This window comes from Neolamprologus brichardi, chromosome 1 (genome assembly GCF_056152115.1).
Source record: "Neolamprologus brichardi isolate AB-2024 chromosome 1, ASM5615211v1, whole genome shotgun sequence".
NCBI lineage: Eukaryota > Metazoa > Chordata > Actinopteri > Cichliformes > Cichlidae > Neolamprologus > Neolamprologus brichardi.
In genome coordinates this window covers 34,235,687-34,246,838 of record NC_142104.1, presented here as the reverse complement: position 1 = coordinate 34,246,838, position 11,152 = coordinate 34,235,687, and the positions used below count along the sequence as shown (strand labels likewise).

The window sequence follows — 11,152 nt, the reverse complement described above, 5'->3', positions numbered from 1 at the left end:
CTTGTGAGTGTTTGAAGAATGAAAACATAACTTAATGAGGCTAAAACCTCAAATCTGTGGTATGACACAAAATTTCATGTTAAGGAGAAACACAACGGCCAACTTTACTTCCATACATTTAATTTTATCACTCCATGTGCATGTAATCGTTTTCCTAATAACTGTGTGTGTGTGTGTGTGTGTGTGTGCTGGGGGATTATATATGGCAGCTCTTGCCTCGATGATGTAGAGGAATAGATTTATTGTGACGTCATCAGAACAGCTCCACGCTCTGTTTTTACATTGCATCAAACAACAAGCAGAAGCCTGAATCAATAGATTTAATGGCGCTCTCTGTCAGCCCAGTACTTTTTTATTCTGATAGTTCACTTGCATCTCTCTCCTCCTTCTGCAACTATTGTGTGATATTGCCTCATGCACTTGAAAGGCCTACGACTGCTAGGAGAGATACCAAGAGATTTCACACACACGCCTTCATGCACGCACGCCCTCTACGAGCTGGGACGCGAGATAGGCAACTTGTGTTTTCTGTTGACTGCCGGAGCTCGATACGACTCCGCTCAGCCCCAGGGATCAATCAAAACACAGGAAACGGCACTAAAATATTAGGGGGGGCTGTACTTATGAATTCTCTAAACACACTCTCCGATTGTGCGGTTGTTTGGACTCGTGTGAGCTCCTCAGGCTCCAGGGATAAGGTTGTTTTCTCACACAATGGTCAGGTGTCAGTCAGTCTGCCATCCAGCGATGAATCCTGGACTAAGACTGACTGCACTGCAGCCAAAATCAGAGACCTGCAGTTTGGGGGCAGGGTGGAAACATAAAGGGAGGGGCACGGGGGCTTTCATCTCCATCTCTTAATCCCAGCCCGTTCTTATTCGCTGTGCGCGCTGGGCCGAACGGGGCTCAGGGTATCGTGAGCAGAAAAACAGTCAAAGACAGAGGTGGATGATACTACATAACTGGTTTATTTGGCTGTCATTGACCTGATGTTTCATTTCCTGACATTGACATCGACTATTAAAAGGACCTGAATTTCAGATACATCAAATTGATCAATTGAAAACAAAATTCCCACAAAGTCGTACCCAACAACCGTTTATTGTTGCGTCAACAGGTGATTGTTCATTCGCAAAATACAGCCGGAAGAAGAGGGAGAAGGACAAAAGAAAGCCAGCGAACGCTCGTGTCTCAGAGCAGAAAGCAAAACCTGAGCATGAATCACACCGGCGGGGGGAGAAAAGTCGCCAGCTGATGAGAGGGAGGAAGTCAACTCAGTGAAACTGACGCAGTGGAGATCTTGAAGCCATGCAGTAACAGAATATTGCCTTCAAATAACACTCGCACATGCTTTTCCAAAATCAAACATGCATTGGGTAAAGAGGTGTAAATACTCAACAGTTTAGCAATACAAATTCTCTAAATGTTGCTGATAATGAATATTTGTAGAGCATGTTACAGGTTTTCCAGCAATCCCTTTATTCGGTTGATTGTTGTAAGCAAACGATAAATGAACATCATTAAGTAAAAATAAAATAGAAAATAAAATCTAGATTTCGCATGGTTCTGCCTCGATGCTGCTCGATGTCACAAAAAACCACAAGTAAATTCAGTCACTACTACTAATTCAAAGAGCGTCTTGTAAACGATCCTTCGTCGTGAGCGCAAACTCAGTCGTCACAAGGCTGCGAGTGCAGTTCGGATCACAGTGGTCACGGACAAGTTCAGCATCTCCTCTGGAAGCCGCCTCGCTAAGGCTGGTTATAGTTAGGTCACCCATCTGGAAACGTCTGGTCTGTGCGATCAGTCTTCCTCTCAGAACAATTACATCGTTTTATTTGTTTTTAAGAAAAGAACTACCAAAATCATGCAAACTACCATTTGTGAGACAAAAACCAGTTGGTGCTCTTGATTTTTCTCTTGGTGCTGGCTGGGCAGGTTTGGAGGCGAGGTCGGCGTGGGCGTCGGGCTTCTTTCTTTCTTTTAGGCACTGCCGTCCTGTTTGAGCCGCTGGCTGCGAGCCTTGTAGACCTCGATGAGTAAATCTTTGACGTACTGTATTTCTCGCTCCACCGATTCCGCCTTGTCACGAAGCTCCCGGTTCTGCCCCTCGAGACCGTGCAGCTCCTCCTCCAGAGAGTCCAGCTCCGCCCTCTTACGCAGCCTGTACCTGCAATTAGGAACAACGTGTGTGGTTGGTTTCACAGATTTTGCTGCCTTGCAACTTTAATAAAGAGTTGAGCGTGCGTGGCCTAAATGACGCAGAGGCAAACAGCTCCCTCCCTTGAGACAATTCAACTTTATTCACACGGTCCCAAATCACAACAACAGTCGCCTCGAGGCACTTTGCGTTTACATAAGGTGGACCCAACAACCAACTGAAAAACCCACTGTAGACTACAACTGTTTTTTCACATGCTTGCTATTTTAAGTGAAACATGCCGAGCTGCCAGACTTGTAGGACTGCTGAGGTGGGGCTGCATTTGGCAGACAGCGAGGGACTTTCCACGTCCCTCCTACATTTTTCAGGACATTTAAAGCAATGCGGTGGCTGCTTCATGCAACACCATGCTGTACATTTAAACTACTCTTCCCATCACATCCTGCACATTCTAACAAAGTCAAAGCATGTTTACCTGTGAGCAGCAGTTTTGTTCTGGTCTCTCTTCTTCTGCTTCCTCTCGCCACTGCTGGCATCCAGAGACACTGCACTCATCACCAGAGCTGGTTTCACAGAGCAGGGCTCATCCTTTAGCCTCTGGGTGGGGCGGTGGATGGGGCCACCCAGCAGCGGCCCCTCGCCCTCCCCTCTGGACAGACATTCGTAGCTTTGGTCTGCAAGGCATTCCGGGTAGAGGTAGTGGCCGTGTTGGGGATCGACAGCCTGTGCTTGTGACGGCTGATCTAGGTCACCTATAAAGCTATGGTAAGGTTCTGTGCTGGCCATGGACTGGTGGAAGTATCCGTCACCGGCCACCATTGTCTCTTGGGGGATACTCCCGGAAAGTCCTCCGTCTTTGCTGCAGTGCAAGACCTCGAGCCCCGTGCTGTCGTAACTTACATTGACCTTCACGTTGTGCATCAACTGTCCCTCTCGCTTGTGGTGGCCGTCGTACGAGCCACCCAGACAAAAACCTCGAGCAATCTCTTCGCTGCAAAACATTCCTTCTGAAAAACAATAACTCTCCTCTTCCTTCAAAGATAAAGCACATTCTCTCACCTTCTTGATGCTGCCCAGGCTGTTCTTGCTCACCGTCTTCAGCGTCGAGTAGTGGTTCACAGACAGCTCTGTACTTCCTGAGTAACATCCCCTGGAGCCCCACGTATCAAGTCCAACTTCATCTGCGACTTTCACGCTCTCGCCGAGGATTCTTCGCCCGTTGTTGTGGTGGTGGTAGCGGTGGTGGTAGTTGTATGGAGCGGGTCTTGCGATTTTGCTCCTGCTGATGGGTCCGCCGCAGAAGCTGGCCAGGTCCAGCTCCCCTGTTGCCAAGGTAACAACCACAGGGCTGGCTTCTGATTGGCCGGTCCCATACGAGCCATAGGGTAACTGGTAGTAAGACTGGGAGCCCATGGCTTGGGCGCCCTTATCACATTTTGAAGATTTCTCCAACTTGTTTGCGGTGGATGTGGACTCGGAGCGGAAGTAGTCCTCGAGCTGAGCCAGCTCCTCCTGCAGCAGAGAGGTCATGACCTCCAGATCCGAGGGCACCTTGACATCTTGTTCTAACGGCGAGGGCGGAAGAGATGAGCTTGGAGAAGACTCGGTCGTAGATACAAATGAAGACAAATCAACTTTTTCCGTCATCCAATCAGAGTGACCATCACCTAGAAAAATTCAAAACCAGAGGAAAGCGTAACGTAACGAGCAAAGCAATCCATTCTATTTTCAAGTGTTTGCAAAAAACGACTGAAATTAAATCTTGAAATTTAGAAAAAAAGGGGAAAAAAATGTGAAATAAGCAAAGGCTGAGAGAGTAAACGTACAAATAAAATAGTTTAAATTAAGCAATACATCCAACTAACCGATCATCTGAAAATGATTGAACAGCATCGTCTGCATTCGATAAATATCCACTTAGCTGTACTCACTGTACGACATTAGCCCCGTGCTGCACTGCGGCTCCGACCTCGGGATGTGGAAAAATAAAAAATCGTCTTGGCCAAACTCACCAATTAAGTGCTGCCTCTCCGCTGGCTCCGCCCCCGTCCGTGGCCGTGATTGGCTGGGGCTAGCCTGTCGGAGAAGGGGAGCGCTGAGCTCGCCTGTGGAAACGGGGGGAATTTTCCTGCGAAGGATCGATGCCGCCATTGTGTCTTCTGCTTCGATCGAATTGTTCAAAAGCACGAACCGTGCGCTGGCTGGATGAAAGAGTTGTGGAAACACCTGAAGACCTGCGGGAGGGAAAAATTAGAACATTGAATTTTTATTAGCCTCGAACGGCCCATTTCAAACTTTAAGTAATTTAAAAAAAAATAATTTAATATTTTAAAAATTTAATTACAAAATAAATGCACATTAATTTTTCATCATTTTCAGTTTAACGAATCACTCATGTTTTCACCTCCAACTTCAAACAGACTTTATTTGAAGCCATTCCTGACTGATGTCACAATTTCAATTTAAAACTCTCAGTTTAAAAAAAAAAACATATCAAAATATTAAAATGATTACAAATATTATTTTTAACTTTTTCTATAAATAACATAATTTTACAGAATGCAGAAACATCTGTTGCGCACTTTAAATGTTTCCAGATCCATTCAGCGTGTTTACACTGTAACAAGTTTGAACAGGTCACTTTACACAGCAACGAAAACGCCCGCAAACCGCGGGAAACAACCACGGGACTCACCGCGCGGCGTAACGCTGGCTACAAAGTGTCTAAACGTGTTTGTTAAGTAAGAAAAGACGCGTTTCTCCCAACTTTCTTTTACTCCTACGAGGCTAAAAGGCACTTGTACTCACCCCATAGTTTCTGAATGAGTGTGGTAAAAAGTGCGCTGCGGGAGCAAAGCACACGAAGCTTTAGGCTGACGAGGACGACAGGCACCGTTTAAAAAGCCATCATTTCCCTTTAGGAAATCAGGGACTCTTCATGAAGCGCTATTTCAACGGACAACACTTGCAGACAGAAAGTTTTTAAATCCGCTACTTCTCCAACTCCTAATGCCCGGACCGCATCACAGCAGATGGGATTCATCCGCACTTCACCGAGTTCACCGGGCCGTTACGTCATGAAGCTGGGGGACTTTCCCGTTATCCAGAGACTGTTTGTGCGCGAGCTTCACTTTATTTCATTAGCTCGTTTCACTTTTATTCACTTTAATTCATCCGTTTGTTGTTTCACATTAAATCATTTATAAAATAAAACAAAGTAAATTTTTCTTACCATCTCTTGTTAGAAAACATCACGTGTCTGTTGGAGCACTAAACATTCACACCAGCAGTCAAATACGTCATCAGATTATTCCCAACACAAACTGTGCGCGTGTGAGGCGTTCGTGAGACGGTACAGTAGGCACTAGTTTTCAGCGCGCCGCAGCGGAAGGACACCGTGTTGCAGTTCGAAGGTGTAACTTTAGTTGCAGCCCTGTTGCATCAGATCCGCAGGGGATTCGCTGAGCGCGTTAACAATGTGGCCGCACCATTGGTTTATGAAGGGGAACTTTTCTGCTTCCATTGGCCTGCTATCACTCTTACACTGATTGCTAATCATTGCGCATTAACGGCGACGCGTCACGGCCGTAACTGGAAAGGAAGTGGCCAAGGTGTGGTGAGGAGACGAAGTCTGACCTCCAGCAAAAACTCACACACGAACATTTTTACTCTCTTTTTACGCTGCGGGTTATTCATGTGTGTTAGTTTAGTTAGTTTAAGATACTTAATCGAACTTCTGTTAAAACATAACTACATGATGAGCAGACGTGTTCAAGTGTGATACATTCAATTCAATTTCAATTCAATTTCTTTATTGTCCCACAAGGGGAAATTAGTTTAGCAGCAGGATAAAAATAAACAGAACTATACTATAAAACAATAATAACAATAATAATGATGGAATTTGTAGTTAATTTACATACATAATTTGTAGTTTAAAGTAAGAAATGTGAAAGTGTTTTGTTTGTTACAGTTTCCACAGAGTTTATCTGCTAATATTACAAAGAAAAATAACAATAACTTAATAATAAACATGTAAATTGTGAATTCTGTCAGCTGCTTGAGGTTGATGGGAACCCTCACAGATAAACTGCACAGAGGTTTTGTGTACTCTTTAACACTAAAGAAAACTTTGTGTGAGTAACCTGTGTGCTTACTCATTCCTCACATAACAACATCAATATTCTCAATGTAACAGAATATAAAATAAAAACAAATAAGGTTACAAACGAATAGGATCACATTTTGTTTATTATGTTTTCTCTTTCTTGACAGTATGTGTTGCACAGAGATGATGAGCGCGCTCATGGCCATAAGCACACACACAGAAACAATAATAATTATGTGGATTTCATTCCACGAGGTGAACACATCACAGCCGGTTTCACATGTGGGTGAAACCTGAATGGTGCCTAATTAAAGAATAATACAAACTGTCTACACTGTTTTTTAAATGAAACTTTTCAGCATGTTAACGCTCCGTTCTCACACAGATCTGTAAAGTCAGCAAGATGCAGAAGTGAAAAGTACTCATCTGATTTTTTATTCTGCTTAGAGTTGCCTTTGGGCTGGAGCCTATCCCAAATGACACAGGGCGAAAGGCACAAGACATCGTGGACAGGCTGCCAGTCCATCACAGAGCAAACAACACACACACACACACACACATTCAGTCCTAGGGCCAACTGAGAATCACCAGTTAACCTAACAAGCATGTCTTTGGACTGAGCCCGGGGAGAGCATGTAAACTCCACACAGGAAGGTCGCAGCGAGCTGCAAACATTATTACGTCGTATTCATTAGAATTTGTTTTTCTTTTAGTGAAAATAAATGATTTTGGAGTCTTTGTAAATTAGAGAGAGGACGTTATAATGATCATCTGTGTTTGGCTTCCTGCACATTGTTACCGAGCATCAGTTGTTGCTCTTGTTTTGCAGTAAAGCTTTCAGGGAGCTTGTTCTCGCCGATTTAAAGACTCAAATATCTGGAAGTAATTCGTTCAGTGTGATTAAGCAGTGTTGGCTCTGTTCTACTTACTTCAATATTTTGGGTTTAACAGACATTTTCTTCCTTTTTGAGTTCATTAAACTTACTATTATTGACCGACTTGACTAAGACTAACTTGTTTAACAAACACACTTCGTTCTGTGGTTTGTCTCACATCATGTCAGCGAGCGTGACGCCGTTGGCTGAGAAGCTTTAGTGAAAGTCCTTCATAGCAAAGCAAGAGCGTAACCATTGTGTTGCTCATGTTGTGCCACAGTAACACATCATATTCACTGTGAAGTTACTGAGGTTGTGTTTCTTTTACCATCATGTAGCAAATATGGGATGCAGTGGTGAGCCTGACCGCTCAAACAAGAATCATGTCGTTCAATCAAGTCCAGCAAATGTTCCCAAAACACACAAGCAAATTACAAAGAACAAATCTGAGTACAGATACAATAAAACTCATTATTTGTAAGTTATTAACTTAATCTCACTGAGAGGCGTGAGGAAAAATCTGAATAATCAAATGTATAAATGTTTCACTTTTAGCTTCATCGGTTCACAAAGACTAAGACGGGTCATCAACATGCTGATCACCTGTTTATCTCCACACCTGTTCAAAACCTGATGGAAGAACATTTCGATTTTTATGTGACGTGTAAAAGAGCTCAGGTACACACAGGTGTGGGACAGGAAGCTCGCACAGACACAGGAGAGCAAACGTAGGGGGAGGCCTAGCAGAGGGCAGCGTGTGTGTGTGTGTGTGTGCGCGCGCGTGTGCGACATGCAGGACTCTGAACAGCATTTAGAGACAAAACTTGGACCAACATGACAAAATACTTGCACACACCTGAATATGTAGCTTCTCCTGAAGCCAAACAAACGTGAACATTTTTGAAGGTAATGTTTTGAAATTGTCACATCAGTGTGTATTTGTGTAACAGTAACTGTGTGTAACTGTAAGAAGTGTACATTTGAACATTAACTGTTGTCACTTGGAGTGATTGTGTTTCTCTCGAGCACATCCTCACAGTCACACTGAACCATATCATTGTTTGTCTTTAGTGCCTTTCACACGTGCATGTGTGTGCGTGCACACAGACACACACATTTCACAATCTGATTCCTGCTCGACTGGCATCACTGTCAAAACAACGTCCCTCACAATAGCCTCTTTATTAAATCATGAACGTTAATCAAGTGTAAAACAAGAGAGAAATATTACAGCTGCAGTGCAAACACATCCTTCTTTAGTATAGCTGCCTGTCAGCCTCCGTTTGACTGATCAAAACTTATTGATGAAATGAATCCTCTGAAATGTGCATGTGGAAAAGCAGAACAGTTTCTCTGTAATATAAAGTTTCTGCATTTTTTAAACCGATAACACACAAAATTAACCAGCAGTCTTCAGTCAGTTCATCACAGCCTGATGTAACGTTTAACCGTGACTGTGGTGCAGGTTCAACACTCCTGCTTTCCTCCGTCCTGACGGATGTTTCACATGTCAAATATCACCTATGTTTATACTGGACATGCTGTGATTTACTCATTTTTCACATAAAAATAAATATGTGTTAATTAAGCCAGTAAATACACAGCAGGTTGTATTAAACAACACATTAGCAGTGTGAAACGTTCAGCATATTTGAAACACGCACTGACAAAGGAAAAGTGTCAATTCTTAAACGTTTTATTATCTCATAAGTACGCATTTGTTCTGAAATCATTCACCTTTTGTCGAGGTGGCTTTGGCTCCAGGGGCAGAGCAGGTCGTTTAGTAATCAGGTCGGTGGTTTGATCCCCGGCTGCTTCAGACTGTTACCCAAGTTCCCTTTGCTGAACCTGGAGTGTCTCCTGATGCAGTCGGTGGATGTTAGACAGAAACACTCAGAGCAGACAGACCCTCTCTGATATTTGCATTACTCATGTAATGAAACAGACTTTATCCTGTTACATTTGAACAATAATGTAATATCAGACTCTCTCATCTTAAACATGGATTTTTATTATTATTATTTTAATTTTCTTTTTATGTCAGAACATTTTGTTTTCCAGCTTTTTTATAACAAATGTTCAGTGGTGCTGTTATTTTCCTGGCCACGCGTGTCAGCAGATGAAGATGTGATTGTTACATTTTTCAGAAGAGTCTGAGCTTTTTTGAACATTTAACGTTTAAAGAAAAACTCAAAGAATTTGTCTTTTTTCTGCAGTTAATTTTACAGATTTGTGAACCAACAATTTTTAGCTTTGTTTCATGCAACGTGCTGTAATGTTGCATGAATGCTGTGTAATTGCAGATGACAGAAGTACAACATACAAAGCCGACATTTCTCGTGAGTTTCGAGTGTTTTTACTTGGGCCTGAGGGAGGAGCCGTTTGGAATAATGATACTGTTGTGTGAGCTGCAGCGTGTAGCTTTGAGATAAAACTGTTTGGTGATTATTGTTCGGTTCTGCCAGAGGAACATTTGTGTGTACAGTTTGACAGCTGGGTTACATTTCTGACAAAAGGCTGACAGGTTTCAAAAAAACGTGTCCTGGCAAACGGAGCAAACCTGTAACAGCCTCTGTCCTGGCTGTCACTCTGCTTGACCTCTGTGCTGCTTGTGTACATCACGGCCGCAGTGACAGGTAGGACGAGGCGGGGGGGTCGGACAGGCGGGGTTACACCACCCGCGGGTCCCGCTGCCCTCATTAGTAAAACCAGAATGTCTCAGCGTGGCTCTGCAGCTCCTCTGCCTATCCTCTGCCTCCCCGACAAACCAAAAGCTGATTGAAGCAGCCAGGTCTTCCTGTTGCTATAGTAATAGGCAACACTGGTTCACCCCCACTTGAAAACATGTTTTTTTGGCATCCCCGGAGCCGTGGGTTTTTCACGGACTCCCCCTCAGAGCCCTCGCACCCGTATTGTTTACACTCTTGCTATGTTTTGCAGACGGTGCAGATTTTTATTATGCATGATACGCTTCTTTAGTCACGCATGAATCTGTAATCACAGCAGGTCGTGGAGATGAAGGGAAGTTACAAGGACGTCATAATGAATCTGTTGCCAATGACCTTAAAGAAAATGACACACTGATCGCTGACAGGAAAAAGGTCGACATGTTAATAAATATGATCATAAATAATGCATTTTATTATTAAATGAATGTGAAGAAGTGAATGTTCCTGAGGGGACGTTTGCCGTTAGCCTCTTTACCGTGTACTGTACACAGCCTATATGTTTGGTCCGCGCTATTTCAGCTCGGAGTGCAATCCACAATGAATTCAGGCTTTTTGTGCTGCAGTAAAACGATTGCCTGCTCTCTGTGCAGTATTGCCCTCCATCTGTCCGTCTGTACTGTAGAACCATACAGGAGCCTTCTCCAGCAGTGCATCGTGGGATGGGAAGAGCCTTCTTCAAAGACACAGGCGGCCATGCACTCCTCTTACTATGGCACATTGGTATCAGTTACACCATAATTTCATCACCGGCAGCTCCCTGTGAATCCTGCTTACATTAACTTTTTACAGGGATTGGCAACACGGAGGCAGAGATGCATGGCAGCGCCAGCCCTCGAACCCATTTACACTTCCCATTCAGTAGTTGGTCTCAGCGTATTGTTATTTGTTGATGAAGTGTCGTGTTTGTACGAGCAAATGGATGTGAATTGTGCAAAATCCCCGTGGTTACAGTGGGATTAGGGAGTGGGACTGAGAGAAAAGGCAAGGGGGAGATTAAAAAAACAAGAGGACGGGGAGACTTCAAAGTGGCAAAGTGTGCAGGGCTGTGTTTGAATGACGGCTGGCGTATTGTTTTGATAAGTGTTCCCCGAGGAGAACATGCGAGGCAGCGTGTCACTCTCCCCTCACATCTCCTGCGATAGGAGCCGGGCGCCGGGGAACGTCAGAAATCCTGCTGTAATTACGGCGCCGGTGCGAGCCGCGCTGCCGAGCGGCTGCTTCGCGCTCGCACGGCAGCTCAACCACACGAGAGCCCAGATGAATTAATAACATGAAGCTA

General features: G+C 44.1%; 1 protein-coding gene across 3 annotated transcripts; it reads right to left on the bottom strand.

Annotated features, from left to right (window-relative positions):
* Positions 1–1,081: 1,081 nt before the first annotated feature.
* Positions 1,082–5,178, bottom strand: atf5b (activating transcription factor 5b). Of its 3 annotated transcripts, none has more exons than XM_006807210.2 (4): positions 4,970–5,178; positions 4,093–4,395; positions 2,637–3,828; positions 1,082–2,170 (listed from the first exon to the last, which is right to left on the bottom strand). In XM_006807210.2, the coding sequence occupies exons 2-4, from the start codon at positions 4,310–4,312 to the stop codon at positions 1,984–1,986; spliced, it is 1,599 nt and encodes a 532-aa protein (XP_006807273.2). In that variant the 5' UTR covers positions 4,313–4,395; positions 4,970–5,178; the 3' UTR covers positions 1,082–1,983. The 3 variants fall into 3 exon arrangements, with proteins under 3 accessions (XP_006807273.2, XP_006807271.1, XP_006807272.1); XM_006807208.2 differs by having other exon boundaries at positions 4,174–4,395; XM_006807209.2 differs by lacking the exon at positions 4,970–5,178 and having other exon boundaries at positions 4,027–4,116.
* Positions 5,179–11,152: the final 5,974 nt, after the last annotated feature.

Bases quoted from the DNA above. Each gene is read 5' to 3' on its own strand.
- atf5b (XM_006807210.2), bottom strand. From the start codon at position 4,312: ATGGCGGCATCGATCCTTCGCAGGAAAATTCCCCCCGTTTCCACAGGC. The intron at 3,829-4,092 runs GTGAGTACAGCT...GAATTTTTCTAG, and splicing joins CACGGGGCTAATGTCGTACA to GTGATGGTCACTCTGATTGG. The intron at 2,171-2,636 runs GTAAACATGCTT...TCCTAATTGCAG, and splicing joins AACAAAACTGCTGCTCACAG to GTACAGGCTGCGTAAGAGGG.